The sequence below is a fragment of the Amphiura filiformis genome, chromosome 17 (genome assembly GCF_039555335.1).
Source record: "Amphiura filiformis chromosome 17, Afil_fr2py, whole genome shotgun sequence".
In the NCBI taxonomy this organism is placed as follows: domain Eukaryota; kingdom Metazoa; phylum Echinodermata; class Ophiuroidea; order Amphilepidida; family Amphiuridae; genus Amphiura; species Amphiura filiformis.
Genome location: NC_092644.1, coordinates 61,883,450 through 61,909,344, shown reverse-complemented (window position 1 = coordinate 61,909,344; position 25,895 = coordinate 61,883,450). Strand labels below are relative to the sequence as shown.

General features: G+C 34.7%; 1 protein-coding gene across 3 annotated transcripts in view; it reads right to left on the bottom strand.

Annotated features, from left to right (window-relative positions):
- LOC140138125 (rho family-interacting cell polarization regulator 2-like) overlaps positions 1 to 25,895 on the bottom strand; it is a 67,893-nt gene that overhangs the window by 5,173 nt on the left and 36,825 nt on the right. For all 3 annotated transcript variants that reach the window (XM_072160048.1, XM_072160050.1, XM_072160051.1), the window contains exons 4-14: positions 23,587 to 23,610; positions 23,219 to 23,247; positions 14,548 to 14,621; positions 10,879 to 10,976; positions 8,776 to 8,839; positions 7,209 to 7,252; positions 6,590 to 6,715; positions 4,066 to 4,314; positions 3,058 to 3,258; positions 1,902 to 2,041; positions 874 to 1,285 (exon numbers count right to left, since the gene is read on the bottom strand). In XM_072160048.1, coding sequence (XP_072016149.1) covers positions 874 to 1,285; positions 1,902 to 2,041; positions 3,058 to 3,258; positions 4,066 to 4,314; positions 6,590 to 6,715; positions 7,209 to 7,252; positions 8,776 to 8,839; positions 10,879 to 10,976; positions 14,548 to 14,621; positions 23,219 to 23,247; positions 23,587 to 23,610 — 1,461 coding nt within the window. The remainder of the gene's footprint in view (positions 1 to 873; positions 1,286 to 1,901; positions 2,042 to 3,057; positions 3,259 to 4,065; positions 4,315 to 6,589; positions 6,716 to 7,208; positions 7,253 to 8,775; positions 8,840 to 10,878; positions 10,977 to 14,547; positions 14,622 to 23,218; positions 23,248 to 23,586; positions 23,611 to 25,895) is intronic.

The window sequence follows — 25,895 nt, the reverse complement described above, 5'->3', positions numbered from 1 at the left end:
CAATTACCTTAGACACCAATTGAGCCCATATGCACAAAACAAGTAGGTCTTACTTTAAACCTGGTCTAGACAATGAGGTACAACAAAGAGTGACAACTTCACCATACTTGCTTGTCACTAACCTTATGGAGAGCAAAATAGTCTACCTCTGGATTATTTCACTATCAGGGGTGTGAGTGACCTCTATTGAAAAAGACACACTTTGTTCAAAAAAGAGGAAAAGCACTGAAATATGCTCAAAATGGGCTGAAAATGAAAGAAAAAGCTGAAATTTTGCCTCAAAGAAATTTCCAAAAAAGAGGAATTCAGCTTAAAAGAGGAGATTTCACACCCCTGCACTATGGACCAGGGAAATAATCTGGAGGGTGCAATATTTTGCACTCCATGAGTGACAAACAAACATGGTGAAGTTGATGCTCTTTGTTTAGACCAGGTGTAACTTAAACCTGATGTAACTTGTTTTGTGCATATGGGTTCAAGTTTTTGATTACTTATTTTAGTATTAGTTATCACTTAATTGTTGACAAGTTAAAGCAGGATGCAATTGAACAGAAATGACATTAAAAAATTGCTGCTGTTGTTAAAAATGGGAAAACTACATTTTGTAGTAATTTTTCTTTACGTCCCGTTACATTTTTTTTTTCATTCCACATTTGGAATATAATAACCTTATAATATTGAAATGTATCTATACTGAAATGGGAATATAAAGGTTATGCAATGCTAATCCATAAGCAATCACAAAGCAATTTTTCACAATTTTGAATCGCACTTTGAAATTTGTTTGCCAACAGAGGAAATTTACTCTGCAAGTTGTACTGTAATACAACTTGTTTTGAGGTTGACATTCACACAGTCACATATGATACTTACACTGAGAAGATATTCAATATACATAAGATGTTGTACTAAGACCATGTCCACAGACTCATTGCCACACGTCAGTACAGACCCGCTTTCTGAGCCATTCTCAGTACTACTTTTCTTGGACTGTCTATCCAATGTCTCAAACAGTTTACTTCCTCTCTGTTCATTCAGTTCAAGTAAACGACTCTCTCGTTTTTCACTCATCTCAATAAATTTGCTGCCACGTTTCCTTTGTATGGGTCTTTCTGGCAAGAGAATCTGTTGGCTACTATCAGATTTGGGTGATGTTGTATCGTTCTTTGGCGTTGTTGGCGATGATGATGGTGGATGATATTCATCAATGGAGCAGGTGGAATCAGTGCCAGCACTGATTACGCTGTCTGATCTTGTACTGTCTAATGTATTCCGCCTATTTGTTCTGTAATACAAAAATGAATATAGGTTAAATTCTAAGGGTAATCTACAGAGTCTGGGGCAGATATCAATAAGATTTATATAGTACACATGCAAGTGCAATTTGTTTATACCAGGCCTTCTCAACTAGTTTATTAAAGTGCCAACTGGAAAATGTCAGTGATCATGAAGTACCAATATGTTAAGCGAGCCTGAGGACTTTGCGAGTTAGAGCGGGCGAATAGCGGGTACGGTGCAGTTATGGCGCTTTATCTGGGGTCTAGGGGGCAGCGTCCCCGGAAGCTCCTGGATTTTAAGGTTTTTAAAAGCCCAGATTGGGTATTTCACCCTTTTAAAATTACTGTGCACCACTTCGACTGACTCCAAGTGCCACAAGTGGCACTAGCGCCACCAGTTGAGAGGGCCTGGTTTATACCATTAGCTTGAGTTTACATGCAAGCAAACAGGCTATTTTCATCAAATTTATCTTGCAATAACAAAGTGTGTATTCTGAAACTTGGATAATTGTCTTAAAATTTCGAATTCCCACCATGCAGTTTATGGGTACACGCTTTCAAATTATTAGGTAAAGACTCCTTGTTTATGTGATATCAACTTGTTCCTTAGAATATTCAACTTACTCTTCCATACTGCCGCTACCACTGTCCTCATAATCACTGTTACTTTGTTCTTCAACATGATCGAGAAAGTCAAAACTGTCAAGAGCACTCTTCACTGATAAACTCACAATGGACTCCCTCTTCTTCTTCTCAGCTATGTCCTGTGAATAAACAACAAACAAATGAGATCAATGAACTACTTTAAAAATTCAGTTGTCAACCAAAATCAAAATATGTATGAAATATTCAACACAGAGTAACAATTTCACCAATTTTCAGTGTGTATGTCCTTGGTTTGGTAAGAATCAACTAAAATTCTGATTTGCACAATGCTATTTTCAAAGGACCTTTGCAAAAACTAGTCCTTGTTGAATAAGATGGCTTGTGGTCAGCAAGAAAATGTTAAATTACTGATTTATGTCAACTCTTCATCTTACTAACAATAAGCTGATGAAACAAAATGAGCTATTCCAGCTGAAATCCATACAGCCCCTATGGAATACATAACCTTAATCTCCCACACAGGGGGTGAACATTTCAAATGGAATCATCCATTCAGATAACCCCATTGCACATTCCCTGTGTGGGATATTAAGGTCATGTCTTCCATGGGGGTGTATGGATTTCAACTGGAATAGCCTAATGTCTGAAATGTTATTATCATGCATGAGTCAAAGTCAAAGAGGAAAACAATGAAAACATACAAATGACTGACATTGGGTATGGGTTTTCATATGACAAGCAATCCATCAACAATATGTCTATTATCTACAGTAAGATTTCCAAATGAATGAACAAAGGATGCCATTATAGACGCACACATAAAATGTACATGCATCCGCTACACTCAGTACACGCTCGATAACCTCCCTGTAGGTTGTCATAGTGGCAGGAACACAGGTACTCTGTTCATTCATTTTAAATTTGTACAGTACATGCTACAAAGTCACCAATTTCTCCCCCACAACACAGAATACAAATGATGGTTAATAACAAACAATGCCCAAACAATTCTAGTAACTAGCCCAATGTTTAACACATTGAGTTACCACATCCCTGGAGCTACCAAAGAAGAGAGGAAATATACTTCATATTTGGGTCCTTGTTGTACTCTGATGCCTTCAAAATCTTCTCTTCACACTACATGACAAGTCCTACAACTGCTCATACAACCTACCTTTAACATAGTATTCAACTGGTCCACATTGTGTTCCAGTGTTTTCAGTTCCCCGTATTGCCCATTGAGTATCTCTAGTAACCTGGTTGTATTGTGCAGAGCCTCTTCTAACGTCAACACAAGATTTGTCCCCAGGTCTATCGGCTTGGGGGCGCTCCTCTCTCGTAATGACTGCGACCTTGAATTGTCGGGATTGAAATGCTGAAAAAAAAAATTGCAAATAAAACTTAAAACCATTTTTATACTTTCTGTGTTTTTTCTTGTCCAGAAAAACAGATGAAAACAAATTTTTTAAAAATCACACTTCTTGGAATCTGTCCGCCCATATGCCAGTTTTGTTTCTCACCTATGGCACAATATAAACACAAAATACCAGAAATAACCCTAACTGAACTGAATCTCACTAAAGCTCACTATGAAAAGCACTGTGCATGCATGGAAATCATGTGATGCGATGACACAATCAGCCTAAGTCATATACACTCAGGGAATTGCTGCCCGGGCAGTGAAACCTCCATGGCTACAGGCTGGTGATCTTGTGCATGGCATGCGAGGGGTTGGATGTTCGAATCCCGAGGGTGCCAGGTGACTTCTTTGTTCATCTTCTCTCCATTTTTGTTTGTTCTTAAAATTCCAATAGCAAAAAACCATGGGTATGGTTAGGGTTAATATAACAGTTGAAACCTTATGTTGAAAATGAAGGGGATTGATGACTGCCCTTATATTATCAGAGATGTTGCTCAATGATAAGCAGATGCAATTAAAAATATTTAACAGCAAATATTGGTCCTGTATTGAATATGAATGAGGGTTGGTTAGAAGACTGTAAATTGTATGAATTAGATTTGGTCCAATCTATGTTATGATGTAGAATTTTGTGTTAGGGGATTAAGGATGCAGGTTTTAGGCTTTATAAAAGTGACATCTTGGGTCAGGTTTTAGGGTATGGCTAGAGATGAGCTGGATGTCACTGGAATGAACAAAGTAACAAACAGTGATTCTGCTTACCCCTGTTGAAAGTGATGGTTCAGTGAAGGCTCTTTCCCTCTTGTGATATGAGTTCTTGTTAGGACTCTTCATATCATCCTCATCGATGTGGAAAGGACTCCATGTGGCCAGCACATTCAGCTTGATGGTGCCATTTTCATTGACATCTATTGTGAGATTCTGTGGTTCAGCCTGGTAGAAATCTGAGGTGTCAAACTCAAGGTTTCCTATGACTACGTTTGATCTGGCAATACCTCTGATCTCTGTCACCTGCAAGGCAATAGTGATATGCAAATACAGGCATGAAAACTGATCTTGAAAAAAAAACCTGAAACCATGCTTTTTTTACTTTTTCTGTGAATATTTAAACTCAAATGAATATGTTTCATTGAAAACAAGGTTACAAGTTCATGATAATTACAATTTAATGGGCTATTCAATTTAAAATTAATACACCCCCTATGGAAGACATGACCTTAATATTCCACACAGGGGGATGTGAATTTCAAATAGGGCTACCTGAATGGGCGACTCCATTTCCTCTTTCATCCCCTTTTATATTGACTATTATTTGTCAACATCATTGATATAAGTCTGTTTGTATGTTGAAGTATTTACATTAATTGTGTGCATACAACTGATAAAAACACAGGCAGCCACATTTCACTAACTCAATTTGCACATTGCAACCACTGACAAGAGACACACGTTAGGCCTACCCTGGTTGACATAATGCAGCATATAATGATCATCACATATGCGAAGTAATCAAGCAAAATCAGCTCTTTGTTACGGATAATTCATTTTTCATTTTTACATTTAACATTGTCATCCAAATAATAGATGATAAATTACTGAAAATTTCACCTAATTGGAAATTAATAAATGATAATGCAATAAAGAAGAAATTCTAAAATACAAAGGATTTGAACACATTTTATGTGGTATCACATAATCAATTTGAGTGACAAATTGCTTCTGTTGCTTGGATCAAGTAATATTTGACATTTAGTATATAAGCTATAAAATAAAACCTCTTCAATATGATTGCCTACATTTATAGTGCACTGGGGAGGACTACGACTTTCATTTTAAATGCACCAAAATTGCATTATTTCAAAATTCTGCAACCATTATTGAAATCTACATGAGAAATGTATTGAAATGAGTAGAAACATGCCTAGTATTGGTTCAGTGGTTCTTGACATACACTACGGACCACAATGGCCTCATCCAAATGGCATAGTTCAATAACCTCAATTAAACAATCATAATGCAATATTTGACCTAAGTTGCAGAGTATGAGTTTGTATACCCACATTTTCAATGGTCATTCAATGAATGTACAAATGTGCTGGGGTTAAAGAACTGTGCCCTGATAGATGAACATGTTGTGGATCCTAGTGATAGGAAATGAAATAGAACTTGTTGACCTTTTATACAGCAAAATCCAAACACACACGCAAAATGGTAATTACACGTACTGGCAGGCACATAATATACTATTTAACATGGCTATGTAGAGTGGTAATCAACAACATATGTGAACTATTCAAGCAAACTAAGAACAGCACGGGTTGGCACTATTTTATTTGATGTCATACAATCAATACATTTTAAATACTTTGACAAATTAGGATGTGTTGAAATTGAACTGTGCATAATCTTTGTCACATGGGAAAATGGAATTAGCTTAATATATGCAATTTTTGGGTAAAACTTCACAATTTTACTTAGTGTTGACACAAATGATATAATAACAAGCAAATTAATTAATCCTCTCATTGTTTAGCCTGCACTTTCTAAAATGATATACCGGATTTGTTAAATTGGCATTGACTGTATAATACACCCAATCATAAATAGTAATTTGCAAAGAAATTAAGAGAAACAGACGCTTCTTTAAATAATACCCAGTCAGATATAATTTCCACAATAATTGCCTTCTTGATCACTGTTAAGTGATCTAATGATTCCAGCTTTTATATTGAACATGGAAATCTATTACATTCTTACATACAATAAGGTCTGAAGTTACTTATAGTAATAATTGCTATAACACAACTTTAGGCAATACTCTACTCAGCAAATATAAATCAGCTCATTGCTGCATGTAGAGAAACCCCTAAAATAATGGTATTGCGGGTATAAATATTGATGCTTCTAAAAAAGGGACATGACCTTTTATACAGCAGGCCTCTGGTATAAAAATGGCCCCGTTTTCTAGGTCAATTTTGGTATTAATACAAATGGGTAATTTTTCCAACTGACAGGAGCCAAATTTTTTTTTTTAATGAAATTTTTAATTTTTTTTGCAAAATTATGTTAAATTTGACCAAAAATCATGGCCTTCGGTATGAAAAAAGGGTCAAATTTGGTATAAATATGGGTCCACGTTCAGATTCTAAATGGCACATTGATACCCAAACCAAACTTGAGTACCACTTCCCTGGTTCCAAACTCTCTGATTACAAGCCCATTCCTTAGACCACTCACGACCCTACGTGAAAATTGTGTCACATGTGCCGCCCTATTCTATATTTACCTTGATTGTAAGGAAGTCTGCAACCATAGGATAGAGTAAGATCTCTTCACCATCCCAGCTCTGACTTAAATCTTTCTCTACTTTACACTTAGACTTGAACTTCTGAAAACCAAGCTTGAATGCAACCTAAGTATGCAAAGAGAAAGATAAAGAAATAAAATGTCAACAATCTTGAGTAGAGCTGATAATAATAGTTAGACCATTGTGTATCATGCTTTTTTATATTATAACTTATTATCAATTAGTGGGTTTGTTTTCAGGAAACTTCATGCAAACTAGGCCATACAAAGAGAGAAAGGGAAGGGAGGGAGGACAAATACACAAAACACAACAGAATATAGCAACAAATCTGCTACTTTTCCTCATATTTTTCATGAAGTCAAATATGTTTGCATTATTAACAGCTACAACATGGACTTGATTTTATATACAAGGTATAGCATCCCATAAGGCAAAGAGCATCCTATTTGTTTTATGTGCAAAAACTGTTGGGGCCTTCGACAACTTTTATGCCATTACCACCTTGGCTTCAAATCGTTGACATGGAGAAACTTTGTAGTCGCCTGCTTCGCAGCCGAATGAAATGAATGAATACAGGATAAATATATTGTAAACATACCTCAAACACATCTCCTCTGCACACCCTTGCAAACCCTGCAATACCTGTACAAATTACAAGAAACAAATCATGACCAATATTTAATTAGGCACATAATCAGTCATCAATATCAGCACAAATGACTTGCTATATATTCAATTAATAATCATGTATACAACATCCGTTAATAAACCCCTATTAAATAAGGAATGATTTGCAATCAAGTGGCCATACTAACCTGATTATGTTATCAACAAAATTTGTGGAAGATATTGTATAATACAGGAAATAATATAGCCTACTTAAATGCCTTAGATTTGATTGGTTAATTAACAAAGTCACCTGTAATACACTGTACACACTAAATGGTTAACTTCATTTAAAGGAGTGTGATCAGATCAACAGCCTCATACTCCCGCCATTTTATCTCCTCAAAACAGATTTTGGTATCAGAAGAAAACTTACATCTTCCCGGTAAAATTCAATGCCCGACATTTAGATGCGACATTGTTATACATGTTTTTGCATTTCATATCAAACCAGCTGGAGCAATATAACTCAACATTTGGAAACATATTAATGAAAAGCCTCAATCAATGGCTTAGTCTCAGAATATGGCAAATCTGAAATAGCCATTTTGAGAAAAGGGGAAAAAACTTAACACACTACATCATCATAACTCCATAGAGATGGCACTGAATGCCAAAGACCCCCTGCAGAGCCCATACAAAGTCCATGATATTTCAATTGTGTAGCATGTGAATGCCAGTGGAGATGAAATTTTGTGTGCTTCAATTAGCTGTTTTGCAAGCTTCATTTTCATATGAAAAATGGAGTTACCACATTGTGGCACTGAGCCCTCGCAATGTAAGATAGCAAACACAATATGAAAAATTCTGACCACCCACCTTTAATATGAAACACCCTGATAAAATTAATGTTAAACACCCTGTTCTTATTCATTCTAATTTCACTCATATTTCTATGCATTGTTTTTGGTCCTCCTCAGTGTAGCATGAAACACAGCCATCAAATGAATCAAGACCAATGCATAATACACACACTATGAGACAAAATGTCTCATTTCCAATGGCACAGTTTACAAACTTCCCTTCAACACTCATAGCTATATCCGAGACCTCTAGTCGTGGGGTATGAGTTTTTCTACCCAACACATTCAAAGGCCATTCTACAAATGTACAAACATATTGGGGTCAAAGAACTATGTGCTGGTAGGTGAGCATGTTTGAAGTACTTAAAAGTGGAAATTTTTGTGGTACATTAATTTTCGCGTGCAACACAGCTACCACGAAAATAAAAACACACAAATATGTTCTTTTAATGTATAATCTATGTAAGTAAACTCAAAATTGCAAAATTAAAAACAAGCAATGTGGTTCAAAATCGGCCAAGCGTGAAAAATTACACACCCAAATTTTACCACTTTTACAGTACTAGTGACAATTGTGGTTCTAGTTTTTACCACTGACTATTGTTCATATTCTAACCCATGTTAAATCAACTGGAAAAACTGTTTCTATTTATGTGACATGATAACAATTAATTGCTGAGTCAGTATTTATTTTACCTTCAATTTTGATGACAAATGCACCCAGGTTAGCTTCTAGTTCTGCTTCCATTGCACATAATGCCTATATGAAAATAATAGTAATAACAAATAATGATATAATAATAACAACAATAACAGTAAAATAGATATGAAGTTACTAGTTCAAATCAATTTCAATACAAAATGCTGGTTTATTGAATTCTTTGTTGACATTGTTAAATTTGTTTTTTAATCCATCATTACTTTTCTGCAATAAAGAACACACACAAATATTATGCATGTGAAAATTACCATGTAACAGGCAGTTAGTCTTCTTTAATAATGAATTGGACACATTTCAAACAAATGTATTTAATAAACGATTCCCAACTATCTATGTCAAGGAATTCATTAGTACAAAATGAAATTGGCAAAAAGGTGCACTACATGTAATACTGGTAGTTATGCAAATTAATCACAACTGCTTTCTCTCTCAAAAATAATTACATTTTAAAATTGAAAACTTAATATTACATCAATTCCTGTAGAGCTTACATGTGATAATAATTATAAAATTGTCATCATACAAGGCCTTCCTTAATTGAATTTATTATACATATTAGAAATGATCTTGCTCATCAAACTTTGATTTCAAACTGTGATTAAATTCATATGTACAGGGTATCACCAATGAATGCTGACACAAAGAAATTGGTAGCAATTTTGGTTTCATATATAGTGGGCCTATTGTTTCTTTAGTGTCCTACATATAGCTACTGATAGAAATTAAAAATATAGTCTTCATACTTTTTATGGTAATCACAGGTCGTAGCCTTACAGTTCATTGTTGGTATCTCAGAATAATTAACAAGCATGACATAAGCTCATTTGCGCAGAATTTGATTTATTATCTTTGACCAAAACAAAGAATCGTAAACACTGACGTCATACTAATAGGAAGTTCAATGAAGCTGACACCAGTGACCTTGTGGCTACACAATATAATTACAATGCAAACTGCCAATTGCCAAATTTGCCTACTTTTCTAACAAGTTTTGTCGCTGCATACATTGTAGGGTGGTCATTTTATATGTATGTCCTGTGTTACTTGCTGTCTAAATGGTATACCTCACGAGTGATTATTTCTCTAAACTAGGTGTCAAATGCTGCATGTATGAACAATATCTAGTTCTTTAAAATTTTGTGCCTCTGGCATTTGGCAGCAAGTTTTAGCAACACTGCCTATGACACAGATGGTCATAATATAATAATAGCACAGTGTAATGATCCTTGTAAAGACCAGTATTCAATCATAAACCTAACCCATAAGAACAACAGCAGTCGGCAGGTGGCCAAGCCGAGATTATGATTCTATCACACAAAGATGCCACTCAGTTTCACTCAAAAAAACCCTGAAACTTCTTGAGAAAAAGTTGAAAAAGCATGCGAATGCAGGCCAAAAAGCCCCCAAACAGGCTGAAAATAAATAAAAACGTGGGAATTTGAACTCACAAAAAACCTGAATTCAGGCTAAAACCATTTTAAAATGCTGACAAATATTTGAAATCAAACGTTTGCAAATGACTGAATGACACTGGGAAGCATCTGACCACATCACTATCAGCAACATGCACTCTTCTAATTCTAAATTATATCATTTTTTTCCATGACCACAGAACACCATTATTAAGATATGATTAATCATATGATTAACTAATTGAAGGCCATATGAATAAATAATTAAAGGGCTATTGAAAATCAAGCCAACAGCAAAAATATAATACAAAATCTTAAATAAGATTCATAATGGGTTTGGGCACTTAACATTGTACATTAAGAAATAAATTAAAATACATATAAATTAATATATAGGTAAAGATTACAATAACAAAAACAAAATCAACATGACCATGTTTCTATGTAGCTGTCTTTCTCATATTCATGAATCATAAGGGTAACTTGTTCATACACCCTCAACAAATATATGGCTGCACAGTTGTGTCCCTATTGAGTCAGTAATTTGGTCAAACACACACACTTCATAATGATGGACTCTCATCATCATGAGGTAGGGCTTGTCTACTTCAATTTAATCTCAAACTTCATTAATTTCTGCAAAATAATCAACCTGCAGTGTCTCACCTGTGTGCAATCTTTGACTCCTAACTTAGCCTCCGACACAGGCTCCTTCTTGTGTGGAGAAGGCGTGTCTGAATAAGCTTTCACCATATTCACAGCACCTAATAAGAAATCAAAAAGAAATTTCATTAATTAAATGAGAAATACACATAGATTTGTTCAGAAATTGAATAAAATATATCTGCACCATAAAATTTACCCAGAAGTGCATGGATACCTTCACTAACTACACTAGCACCATGGTCAATGGTATTAGTTTAGGCCAAAGAATGAGAAAATACAGCAAAACTGAACTAGATAGTATAAAACAGAAAGATTGAAAACCATGGCCTGGTGTGGCCGCTACCTGGCTTGATCTGTATTAATGTTTTTAAGGACCTGCACAGTCTTGAGGATGTTAGTATTATCAAGCCCAAGTTATACTACATCCTGGTGTCAGTTCACTTAGTCTACTGCAACTGCCCCGATTTGGGACAGGCGGTGGTGGGTTGAGCGCTTTGGTCCATGGGAACCCCCCTCTCTCCAGCTGCGGATACTGTCATGACATCAAAAGGGTTTTTCTGCTTCTCCATCTAAAAAGGATTACAGTGAGCTAAAACAAAATAACTCAATTCCTTTTCCAAAATCAATTACCTGTTCCCCTGGAATCCCAAGTAATGAATCCACAGATCTTCAAAAAAACATGTCATACTAATGTTACAATGTAGCTTTAATTTTACCAGTATCTTTTGTATATACCACATGTATGGAGAAAGTTAATTTAACTTTGAATCAAAACTAAATTTTGTGATTTTGCTCTATATCCCAACCTGCTGATATTAAATAAGAGCAGGAAGAAACCCTCATTATACATGTTACTATTATTGTAAGCAATCCCTTGGGGCTTTGTACACACAAATTATGCTCCTTGTTCCTAAGATCCTTTAAGTATACGGAGATGAAGACACACCCTTATTCCTTCCTCAAACCAAATTGGCATCAAGATACGCTTTGGGGCAATCTGTACGTGATAAGGAGATGAAATATCCCCCCATAGATCTCATTTGATAAGTGCCTCAACTTTGTTCATAGCAATGATATTATCATAATAAATGAGCATATGAAGAATTGTTTTTTTCTTAAATAGCTCATTCAATGAAACAAAACTTGGCACTCCCATAATACCACACTCTCAAAAGCATTTCTTTAAAAAACAAATACCTTTTAAAATAAGTGTTTGGTTTTTAAATCAACCCTGTTAAAAATTGGAAACAGCAAGTGAACTTTGATATATGAATTGATAGATATTTGGAAACCAATGCAGACAAGTATACATTTTCTTATTTTCTCTTTTCCAGATTGCAAACTGGTTTTGGCTACCTCCCAAAGAACTTTCTAAAAACAACTTGCTAAGAAAAAAGGTAGTATATCTTACGAAGCATTCAAGTTTTCACTGCATATGGAAGCAAAACGCAGGACACGTTTCATTACATGCCAACAATGGCTTTGGGTTGTTATGATTTGTCCAGGGAATGTTCTCTATATCAACCCAACAACTTCCTTCCAATTATGTTATGAAATAGAAACATCATAACACTTGAGTGAAATGAAATCACTGTGTCATTCAAAACTTTACCTCTTTTTATTTATAATTTACACTCATTGGAAGTGCCATGACCTCTGGCCTGGTTTATCATTTTCATTAGCAACAAAACGTTTTCTGATTAAAAATTTTCAGCAGTCTTCATTGAAATTGGCAACACATCTCTGATGAACAAAAAGTATCTTTATATCCAGGAGGTCTTCAATTTGTTTTTGTGTGGGTTGAGTCAAGCAGACTTTGGAATTCTGACTTTCTCTGGATACCTTTAAATACATAACTAATTTTCTAAATCAGGGGTATGATTGAGGATTTCAAAAAAAACCTGAAACCACTTGGTTACTATCAAAACAATATGGAAACATTGCGAGCATATAGGGAGTGGAGCGACTGGAGCATCGCGACTCACAGTGGGGGTCCAGGGGTTTTAGGCCCATGGGTTTTAGCCTATTTAAAGGCTCAAGGAAAGCTATTTTAGGCATGGATTTCATGAAATAAAATTCAAAGCATTAATACACATTGCATCAAAAACTCACTTCCCTGAAGAACCAAACTGTCATTAAATCATTTTTTTTTATTTAAAAAAATTCTTGCAGCACTAAAAATAAATTCAGAAAGAAAATTTAAAATTCTGAAAATCTGAAAAAATCACACCCCTTCCAAATTAAAAGTGTTAAAAAGAGGTATAAATTGGATGATGATACAATTAGAACTGGGTCACACAGTTGCACTGATTTTCACCTGTAAATATTATATAAAGCACAGATCCTGGAAATGACAGGATCTGTGTATAAAGGAAGGAACTTTATAGTGTACTCAAAACAAAAGGAAATTAGGACTGATTGGAAAATACATAATATTTGAAATGAAAAGACATGTAACCCCATTCCCATAAATCTAGAGCAGAATTGCTTTCAAAATATATTATTTAGATATTTCCCATCGACTGGATTTATGCCAGGCCAATGTTCCCAAGTTATGATTAAAAGCATAGGCATATAAAATGACAAATTAAGGGTTGGGATGTTTTAAATCAGCTCCAAATGCAGCCGGACACGTTCACAAGCACAACATATCTTTATTGTATGTGACTGGGTCAAATGTGTTTCGACTTAATTTGCATGAACTTAGTGGACACTCACCGATAAAACAATGGTCATCACAGGATGACATCAGGTTAGCTGTCTTAATTCATTAACAGTTAGAGAAAATGGGGAGAGTTCAACATCATAGGTTTGCAAAAACCTGCTGACCAGGGTTGTGTCAAATTGAAATTGGTTTCTAAACTTTCAAGTAATATATTGTGAAAAAGCTGGTTTTCTTTGACCAGTGTGAACTTAATATTGAACATAAATTAGATCTTGTTTTCAGTGAAATTGTTCCTGTTGTGATATGGATGAAAGTACCAATACATTTCTTTTGGCATACTTCCGTTCTTATGGATGCATAATACTTATACTATCATGAAGGGATCCACCTTAAATTTATCCCTAAAACTAATGTTTTTTCTAATTGAGACATGACCAATGAGCTACATCTTTTAAATATATATATATTGCTTTGGAAGGAATACAAATTTCATTGTTTAATAGCAATGACTTATCACTACCAACTTGGTGAATCTATTACCACCATCACTGTAGCTATTTTTTCTTGTCTCTTGTGTTAAACTGTGTTATTTTGTTTCAACTTATTTTGAGATTTGCTGAGTAGGGGCACTGCACCTTTTGGTGGCAGTGCTTTCCTGTGCTCCTTGACAGCTCAGGAGGCCTCCTTTATGTTATTTTCTGCTTTTGATGTTCATTGTCAAATGAATAAAATAAATAAATAAAAATCTAACCCCAATTATAATCCTCGCTCTATTTGTACCTATCATGGTTGGAGAAAGCAGATATATGCAACTGGGTAACATCCTGATCATCAATCTGGCCCTTGGCCAGACAAATGAGTGATTGCATGCCACATCAAACATGCAAGCTTGTCCATGGAATATGTTATGGGGTGTCACCCCATCCCCATAAAATAATAATAATACTGATAAATTGTCAGTACAATTATGGAATGAATCTCTACACTCTCAGTATTAGTCTTACCTTCTCTGACTTTCAGTTCCTTTTCATACTGCTCTTGTAATTCCTCCACTTTTGCCAAATGAAACTGTAACTTCCTGTCAAATGTCAAGTGCAAGAAAATAAAAGTAGTTTAGTAGGATTTTCCTCAGACTACATCCTCTCCTGTAAGTCTGGTGCATGGATCCAGGGCACCTTTACCCCTCCATGACACTTGCGACTTTTCAAAAGAAGTTTTCAACTATATTATACCATGAACCATTGACATTATCTTGTATTTCTTTGTAGCCAATGGTTTATAGCCCCCTTCAATATGGAAATCAGGAGCATTCAACAATCTCAAAATATTGAATGGCATGATGATTTTTCTTACCAATTTATTCAAGCCTACCCTAATGAAAATTGCATTGAACATTTTTAAGAAGTACAAATTCGAGTCAAGTACTGCGGGTAAATACTTATTTATTTTCCTTCAGTTACTGTTTAAAGTTTTAACATTTTATTGAGTACAAATATGCTGATATTGACAGCTTGTTCTTAAAACACAGTTTAGTTGCACATTTTGTAAAATGTATCAGTTGATTTTCACAAGATGATTATTTCAACCTAGTCATTTAGCATTCTAACATTAGATCCATTAGTTACTTTTCAAACACATCAGGCACATGTAGGCCAGCCAGGAAATAGAAGACTGCTTCCTGGGGAATTTCACTGCACACTACTATTCTTTTTCTTAATATTACAAATTGACAGTTATTTTCACTTTGCAATGTAGGGAAATATTTCTGGTTCAAGGAGAATAATATACTCTGTCCCTGAAAAAAAAGTACAGAAAGTAGAATCTACTTAAGTTTTACAAAAACATTCAATGTGCAAGTTAGAAATTTAAGGCGACTAACAGTCAATTTTGAGTTTTCCATCACATAATTTCTGAAAACAAGTGAGGTAACTTTTTCATTATTCATTATTTTTCTGCCTTGCATTATATGACAAACACACATGTAAAATGTGTTGTTACTTGCCGCTCACTCACTTGAAGATGGATGTTTAGTATATATTAAAAAGAGTCTGCAAGGTTGACAGCAAAATGTATGTTTTGATTTTGATTTTTCCACAAAAAATAAAGGGATATTCATAATTTTGTTTGCAAATATAACCAGTTGTTATTGGTATTTTTTGGAAAATCACAATAATGAATTAAAGTGAGGGTCAGAAAATGAAGTGAGGGCGGGTGACGGGAAACTCAAAATCGACTTTCATGCGCCTAATCTTTACTTTTTTGATACAAAGAAGTGTTATTATTGGCAGTAGATTTTCCACCCAGCAAGATTATTGCTATTATTTTGTGTTCTGTTATTAGATTGTTCTTATTATTTTTGTACACTTCCTCATGCCACATACATGTGCCAACAGAAAAATATTCTCAGTCCTTCCTCATGGCACATAAATGTACCCATAGCACAAATTTATGGCGGCCATCTTGGATATGTAAGTGAGGCAAAAACATACTAAAATTACTTCATTTATACAACCCCCGATACAACCATCATTATTCCTTATTGCTTGTACAGTGTTTTAATTCACCATTACTGCACATACAAGATGGCCGCTCATGTAATGGTGGCCATCTTGGATGTGCAAGGAAGGGAATATATTCCCATTCATTTTTTTTTATTTCACATAGCCAAAACGGCTTTTATTTCCCTGTGCTCAATGGGAGAAAGACATGTATACAGAAAATGAAAAACTACACAGATATTCCCATTCATGGGTTGTAGAAAAAAAAAGGTTTTTGCAAAAGTTTTCTTCTTCAAAGTGGGGATAGTTGAGAGAGAGTTTGAAATGATCTAAAAATGCAACATAGACTCATAATATTGATGATACGGTGCTTGAACTACATAGCAAGAAGTTTGGAAGTCGAAGTCAGCCACAATAAATGTCTTTGTCTTTACAAAAAATTAGAAACATTTGAATCTGCTAAAATGTATGATCTAAATTTGGTCACAGAATATGTACACGGCATAAGCAATATTTTATCAGCCGGAAACACTATAAAAGTTAAACTTGCCCTGAAGCAATGTATTTGCATTCTTCTAATCACATGTGCCATCTATGTTTCAATACATATGTTTTACCACATTTCTTTTTGATTTCCTTTCCCATACATTCAACTTTTATTCAAAGTTTCCAACTGTAATCTAAGGTTGCAAGAAACAGTAAAAACAGACTAGCAAGGTATGTGGTTACAGTTGCCTAGTATTAATGTAAGGGGGATTCAGCTATTTCTGGGGCGGGGTGACTTAATTCGGGGACTCTCTTTGGAATTTGCAGAAAAGCATTAAATGGCTCTTCTGGAGCCATCAAGGAGAGCGGTTTAGAGCATTTACAATAGAATGTAAGAAAAGAATGGTCAATTAAGGAGAGCTAAAAATCACTCTCCTATATAAGATTTAAGGAGAGCAGTAGTAGGAGAGAGTGATTGCTCTCGCCCTCCTCAAAAGGGAGTCCATGTTATTTGATTCTAGAATGTGATTAATAGATTGATATCTAAAATACAAGCAATCTATCATGCAAAACCTTAATTTCAAAGACAAATAAATCTGACATACAAGAGGAATGGTATGGGTTACTATAAAGGAGACCCCAAAGCTTGATATCAAGGGTGTCATTTTTCATGAGGGGAAATGCCCAAACAATAGGTGGCTTCCTTTACTTATTTCCTATAATATCAATATATTAATATTTAAGAAAACACTGCAGTTCTTTTAGTTAAATGGCTAAAACTGAGAAATCATGGCTTCTGACATCCCACTCGCCCAAAAATGGATTTGAAAAAGAAAAACAACTCAATTGTAAATGCAAACAGCAAAAACATGTTCAATGTTAAATGAATCAACATTAACAGATTGGAATTGAAATGCACATGATAACAAATATGTTATTATGTTAAAGGGAACAGCTGGCTTAAACAGCATTAATACAAAAATGTAATATTTGTCCATTTGGCCACTTTAGTGTTGCATTTTAGATAGCAAATTTGCAGATGCTCCATGTTGGACTATCTGCAACAATTTTTCCTTATGTAATTTTAAACAGTACTACTACTATGAGTGGAACCACCATGGGAGATGAGGCTTTAAGTTTTCCATCCAGAACATCTAATAGAACATGTTTCAGGCCTAAAATTTCACTGGGATTACAATGTATGAGAAAAATATGAACTTTCTTCAGATGCCAAAATCTCCATTTTCATCTACAAGTGGGGGATGAGGCTGTCCATCTGGTCACATCCCTTCAAAGAACTTCCTCCCGACAGATGAGAATGTTTGAAATCCTAGTGCAAGTAACATTTCTGAGTTTTGAACAGAGGCTGTTGCAAAAATAAACCAGCTTAGTAGCAGATTATGGCTGGAAGAAATTACTTAAATAACCATTTCAGTCTGACACGCCTGGGGCGCATATGTGCTGGGTGTGATACGAATCTTTAGTAGAGAAGGAAGTAATAAATTGACTTTTATTTCACTGAGTGAAAAAACATGAAGTAGGGTGAAGAGCCAAGTTTTACATTTTCTAGGTAGGGCCTAAGTAATTTCAATCAATGCTTTATTCCTGTGCAATTGAATCGTCTACTAGATGCAGGTCATTAAGTGATTCCATCCCTCAAGAAAGGAAGTTATGGGACTTTACAGAATAATTTAAATACATATAGAAGTTACATACGTACCATACCCAGGACCATACCATCCAAGCACTCTACATCAGGGTTCCCGCTACACCGAGTTTTGGGGTATTTACTATTTTAGCACAGTAAAATCATAATGGACCCCATATTTTTCAAATTTTGAAAATTATGGGGAACCCTGCTCTACATTGCATTCAGTGAGGTGTGCATTATGAAAAACAGCAGCATTTTTACTACTGTTCACTGACTCACCTACTTGAAAGTGAGCAGAAATGTTCACTTCTCAGTTTCAGTTAAAATGACATACAGCCAACACCAAGGTAATATGCTTTTATCATGTGGGGGTGTACAATTTTACACTGTATTGACTGTAAGGTAACTTGGATTTATAACATCTTTAAAACTTTTTTTTTTCAAACATTACAAGATTATTATCTGGCAGATAAATCTCTCATCAGATCAAAAAATTAAAGTTTTCAAATCATTTAAAAAAAATACCAGTCTTTTTCCTTTAAACTGAAGGGCTCATCAAACATGGACCATGGACTCATCGAATATGACAATCCATTGATCTCAAATGCAATTAATAAAGTGGTTTTGCTGTATTTTATTTTTATTTCATATTTTTAAGTCGCCGAGGACGTCTGGCTCATTTTGATGGTAGCATATCAAATATGTTTAAGGGGGTACTACACCCTTTGCCAATTTTGTGCCCATTTTTGCATTTTTCTCAAAAATTATAGCACATTGGTAACAAGTAAAATATGTATATTATAGGGGCAAGGACTATAATTACTGTACTGAAAATTCAGCAACTCAAAGCAAGTAGTTATTGATTTATTGATCAAATATTGGTTTTCCCTCATTTTTGACTGGAACTCCACAACTGTTGTCTGTGCTGAAATAAAATTTCCAGTGCAGTAGTTGTAGTCCTTGCCCCTATAATATACATATCTTACTTGTCCCCAATGCACTATAATTTTTGAGAAAAATGCAAAAATAGGCACAAAATTGGCCAGGGGTGTAGTACCCCCTAAAAACTAAACAAATTTCTTACCAAAACAATATATGTAATAATTGCATATGGAGGGAACCCAATCCAATATGAACACTCAACAACTGGTCTTTCTTTCTGTGATTTACTATAGAAGTACAAACCTTCTCAAATTAGAGTTGTCATAAGCATTACATAGCATGTATATTTAGCACCCTATCCTCTCTCAACCATAAACACTTAACGGTTTCCCTCACAATTTGTCCCCTTTACACTTCCTAAACTTCCCACCCAAACACCCTTTTTGTATGCTAGCTGAATGGGACCTGTAATTCACTTTTAAGTCATTTTGTGGCTACTTCCTTCCCAAAATAGTTAAGAGAGCACTTCTTTTCTTCTTTTGCTAATGAAGCTGACTTTCAGTAGCATAGAATACCATTGGGAGTAAATGGTACAACAATTTGATTTTGTGAATTGAAATATCCTGAAAGAAAAAGCCCTCAGAAATTATGTTATCTTAGTGCTACTCGTGGATCATTCCAATTTAACATGTGTTTAATATCTTTCTAAAATCTCTTGCATCCACCAATTTGAAACATGGCTAATTGTACTAATTTATACATTGTAAGATTTGTAAACATTACACTTACAGGATCTGAAAACTTAAGATTTCTTTTCATTTTAACATCTATGCAAAGAGTTAATAGAATCATTCTTGCAACTCCGTGGGAAGTGGAATGAATTCCCAGGACTATTTTCACTGCATAATCCGTCTTTTTTCCCTCTTGAGACTGTTAAGTAAGTTTTCAACATGAAATAAGTTCTGACTTCTATGTGTAAGCCAGGTACTTATTGGTAGATTTGTACCAACAAGTTCAATTAAGCCATTTTAATCACCTAATCTTCGTCAATTTGTAATATCATTTCCAAATCAAACTAAGTTTGACATGTATACTGGTTATTGAGACTTTATAAAATACCAATTATGTGGACTTATCAAGCTATTTTACTTGACAAGTTTAATAAGCAAACCCTCAATCAAATTGAGAAATAGCTATCAATATCAGACGCTTAACGCTCACTGTAGATTTATAGAAATATTTTGTTTGACAAGTTCAACTAATTTTAATAACTGTTTTGTCACATATAATCTAGTTCTTAACACTTGGTGCTAAGTTATAAAATCAAAGTGGAAGTGTACACATTGAAGCATAGAGATTAGACGGAAAGAGGCAAGACTCTGCGCCATGTTGCGTGTCACTCATGGAGAGCAAACTAGAATCGCAGACTGAATTACTGAATTAAAAAACTAGTTTGCATCCAACTCCCTGTAACCCATGATTGGTAAGGAAGGTTGGTTCATCTGGTGCCTTCATCGGAGAAATTTTGGGGAAAATAGCGAAAAATGTTCAAACTATTACAAGGTAAAGAGCAACTTTTCTAGGCATTGTTGATATTGTACCTTCAGGAGAGAAAGTTTCCAATTACTAAAACCTAACTTTTGAGAGGGTTTGTATGTTTGAAGGTGCAAAATTAACCATAAGGCACACTGTTTTATTGCAGCATTCAGAAATTTCAATCACCATGACAAATCGTTTCAGAGTTTGATTAACAGATAACATCAGACGCAAACTAGTCTTTTGAATTCAGTCTCAAGATTATACTTGTATGCCTTCCACCATTAAAATGCCATACTATCAGCAAACTTTGACTTTTAAAGTCTGTGCTTGTTTGCCTACAATGTGTTGTGCAACAGACGGTACATGAGCAAACCTTTGTAATGCTGAAAACTAAAGTTGCAAAGTTACCAGGTTTTTGTCAATAAATGCAGGAGGTACACTTTTTAGTCACCATGCATGTAATCAAAGATGGCAAATTTATATAGCTTTAGGCACAATGTTATTCGGAGTCCGGACTCAATAAATCTACTGATATCTTTTCTTTTAGGTGGAAGGCCACTAAATTTGCTATATAAAAATCCCAACTAGTCTGTCGTCATGGTGTTTTCAAGAATTATTGCCGAGATGACAACATTGGAAACTGAATTGACTACATGCCGTAATATTTTTACAGAATAATAGAATGAGACATGATTGCGAAGTAGAGGTTCATTCAAGTTTTAGTTTCAACCACACTTCTCTGTGTATCTGTGTAGGAGTTCAACTTCAGGTAGAAGCAATTGGTTATTTCATATATTCTTGCAAAACTGTGCTGTAAGAAACTCTCATCATCAGTGTCTCAAAAAATAAAAGAAAAAGAAAACATATATTTTCTCAACCAAATTTATTTAAGGGTAGACGAGGTATTGTTGGTCGAAGCAACCTAAAAATCGATTTTCATTATCTAGATCAATATATTATTGAAAATTAACACCTTGATGCTTTGCAAAAGTTCATTCTACAAATCGTATACTTTGCAAACTTGCTTAATTTATTGTTGTTAATGAGTTATGTACGCTTTTACAAAAGTGTTGTTGTTTCAGACCTCTTTACAACGTAACTCAAGAACCGCAGCACCTATAAAAGTATATCTGTGATATTTTAATTCTTCTGCACGCTCGCTATTAATTGAGCAATGCAGTTTTTGCCAAAGCTCGCTACCATTCGTAAGATGATGTGAACTACCAAATCACAACAGTTTAAAATAATTAATAACCTTAATACAACTTGTCATCGCAAGCCTTCTGCATTATATTGTAAAGGTAGCATTTGAGTGTTTAAATAAATTTAGAAATGGGGTTCACTAATTGAATCAGGACATGAATATCTGCATCTTACTGTCCTGGATGATATTGCAAAATAGCAATAAGTCGAGGGTTGAGAACCGGAAAGCCTTAACTCACAAAGGATTCCTTTGTCAATTAAGGCTTTCTGGTTCTCAAAGTGTTCTACCTTTTTATGCAAAAATATCTGCATCTTACTGTACTGGTTGATATTGCAAAATAGCAATAAGTCAAGGTTGAGAGTCAGAAAGCCTTAACTCACAAAGGATTCCTTTGTCAGTTAAGGCTTTCTGCTTCTCAACCCTCAAAGTGTTCTACCTTTAACCTATTTACACACATCTTGGTGCAAAATGTGTAATAATAATTCTGATGTGTTTTGAAATCAAGATCTAATCCTGGCACATGAGACAAATCTAAACCCTTGCTCAAAAGAAGGTACCACTACACGACTTGTACTCATCTATATTCTTGCCAATTGATACAGGATTTGGAACATGAGATCAAGTTCATGTAAACATGTTCTGATGCAATCTTGCATTATATGTGTTAGTCATTCATATTTAAAATTAAATAAAGTATGCTTGCTTTCATTGGTATCGTATAATGCCGGAAATCAAGTGTCAAATGTATAATATAGAGATCACTCAACTCAAATGGGATCTTATCACTTTAAAGCGTTAACACTTTAGGCATTTACAGCCCCTGCCTGACATCATTTCTTGAAGATAAGTCAAATGGAGAACTGTAGCGTTGACAAAGCAATAACTCAAAATCACCAGCATTCTTCATTGAAATATTTGGCCACATTTGTGTACTGACTGAAACAAACATCATGCAAAATGGGCTGTTTCATTTAAAATACACACTACCCCTGTGGAAGATTTTGAAAATATGTTCCACAGGGGGAGTATGAATTTCAAATGGAATGAAGCAACTCCATTTGATTTCCATACACCCTCTGAGGAAGATTCAACCTGAATCTTCCACAGAGGGAGGATGAGTTTCAAATCGATTAGCATAATGTGTTCATTCCATTTGAAATTCATACTCCCCCTGTGGAACATATTTTCAAAATCTTCCACAGGGGTAGTGTGTATTTTAAATGGAATAAGCCCAATGATGGGGATTTACAAATCACACTTTGTTTTTGTTTTGTGGATATTAATTTTAAAATATAACCTTTGGGAATACACAACATGTGGATTGCAGCTCACTATTATCTTACTTGGTATTATGTATCTATTATTTTAACCTTTTGCATAATGAAGCATGAAATAGAAATAATCTGATAACTTACCTCAAATATCTCTCTGCTACTTTGACTTGCTGCAATGACAAATGAAAACATTGAAAATCAATTAAATAATAATATGATTGAAAACATTAATTTTGATCTTTAAAGTAAATTGCAAAATAATAAAACATCCCCGCCATAATAAACTTTTGTTTCCCATTAAGAAAGCAGAAGTCTTGATGAAAAATGTTGACATACATTACAATATATGGCACCACATGGGATGCGTGCATGCGCAGCAGTTTTCGTAGTAACACTTTGTAAGATTTTACCCTGTTATTCAACATAAAAATTACTTGAAGAAATGCCTTTCAAGCAAAGAAGTTTTTAAAATAATAACAAAGTTTCAAAATAATGAGGAAATTACATACCTTATCCAAATTATAATGGAATCCCTGTAACAAAAAATAAAACAAAACAAAATATTTTAATGATAAATTATAAATTGTAACTTTTACCAAATCAAAAATTCTCACTTTTTAAAACGGTCTCTAAAAACATTAATTTCTAAAAAAATCAGTCTTTTCTAAAGTCTCTTCTCGACCTTGTAAAAGCATTTGATGTTGTGGGACATATGACTAAGTTCTCCAAAGTATTCCCATTCCCAAGATCTAAGAAATTAATGATTAAGATATATGACATCCATCTGAAACTAAAACATGACCTAAAAATATTAAAATCATCCAAATTATTGACACAATCAATATTGGACACACGCAGAGTGAGCTCCGAGGAGAATTCATGAATAACAAAGCCCTTTTAAAACATAAAATTACCATTTATAATCACTGGTATTATACATGTCTCCAGCTGTACTCTTGATGTATCATTAGACTATTCCAGTTTATATCCATACACCCCCTATGGAAGACATCACCTTAATCTTCCACACAGGGAGTGTGTTATCTAAATGGATGACTCCATTTAAAATCTACACTCCCTGTGTGGGAGATTAAGGTGATGTCGTCCATAGAGGGTGAATGGATTTCAACTGGAATAACCCATTACTAGACACCATGATGGATGAGTGAACGTCAGAACACAATCAGACGTAACCCTCGGGCCATAGCTACGTTTAACTCATGTTGATTATATCCAACAACAAAGTATATTGTAAGCTCACTATTGTACCTTGAATACATGCATCAAAACACTAGCAACCTCCTGCATAGCGCCTAAAATAAAAGAATCCTAAGCAATGAAAACAGATATGTTGTAATTTAATCTATCATGCACCACCAATATATGTATGTTTGTTAAATTGATAGTATTTTCAAGTTGATCCGAGAAGTTATCAGTGTCTGGACTGTTTCTCTATTTTGTCCCTTTAATTTTCTTGTCTGGTCTAATTTAGTGCTCACTGCTCACTGCTCAGGCACTATTGGGGTTTTGCCTGGTCTCTGGCTGAATTGCCATAAATAAATAAATAAATAAGTTACTTAGGCTATGTTATTTTTGTATATTCTCTGTAAAGTGCCTTGAGGTGTTTCAATAAATCCAAGAACTTCACTGATATATCAGATCCAAGTTGGGGTGTGTTTCTATGTGTATAAATGTTACTTGTGTGTTTGTACATTCATGGATGGGTGGGTACTTGTGTGTAGGTCTACAAATACGTCCAGGGTATGTTTGAATCACACTTGTGTATGTTTCTAGACTGCATGTATATGCATGCAAGTTTGCAATCACAATTGAGGTGTTCGCAATGCGGCGTGGATGTCAACATGTATGATTCTACACATGCACACTTGCGTTTTTTTTAAGGCCAGTATATTTAATGTGGGCATTAAGTTTGCATTTTGCACATCTACTAGATAATGTTCATCATAGAATCACTGTAGGATACAATGTGCACAGCAGCGAAATGCACAAAAAACCTTCAACACATCTACAGCCCCACCAAAAGAAATAAAATTATAATTATATTGAGAACAGTTGGGCAGACATACATGTATCAACATAATTCAGTCGTACAGGAAAAGTTCTTGGATCAATTATAAGCATAAATATTCTGATCACTTGTCACTCATATACAACTCAAAAACTTGACAATCAACCAAATTTTAGTTTCCTTTACTTCAATCTTAAAGTGTTATCTGTGACTGCCAATATATATGGCCCTTCCTACAAACTCTACAAGGAAAGTTATAAACCTTAGGCACTACAAGGATCATGGTTAAGGTCAGCTATATCTAGGTAAGGTTGAATTAAACTTCACAAACAATCCAATACAAGGTATTATGAAGTTCAATTGTAGATCTAGTGTACTTTCAATAGGGAATACAACAAACACACAAATGTAGGGCCTATATATAACTAGCACACTGGTATTGTTACTAACCCAGGCACTTCAGAAAGTCTGTGAAAGAATGTCTACAAATCTTTGCCTTTGGTAATTGTCACCTTTATACAACATTTGGGGACAAAATCTGCAGCAAATTTGGTTATCTCTACAAATTTTTTTAATGTTTTCAGATTGGTAGAAAATTATTCTTTTAGCCGAGACTAAATATTATTGGTTTTCCCTTTCTCTCTCTGGAATAGGACCTGTACCGTTGCCATGGACATATTATATATAATTTCAAATGCATGTAATACTGTATGTTCCGGTATTAAAGGTCCCCTGAATATGAAAACAATCTGTCTTTAAAACTTTTCCAAATATTAAGTTTTTTCTTAA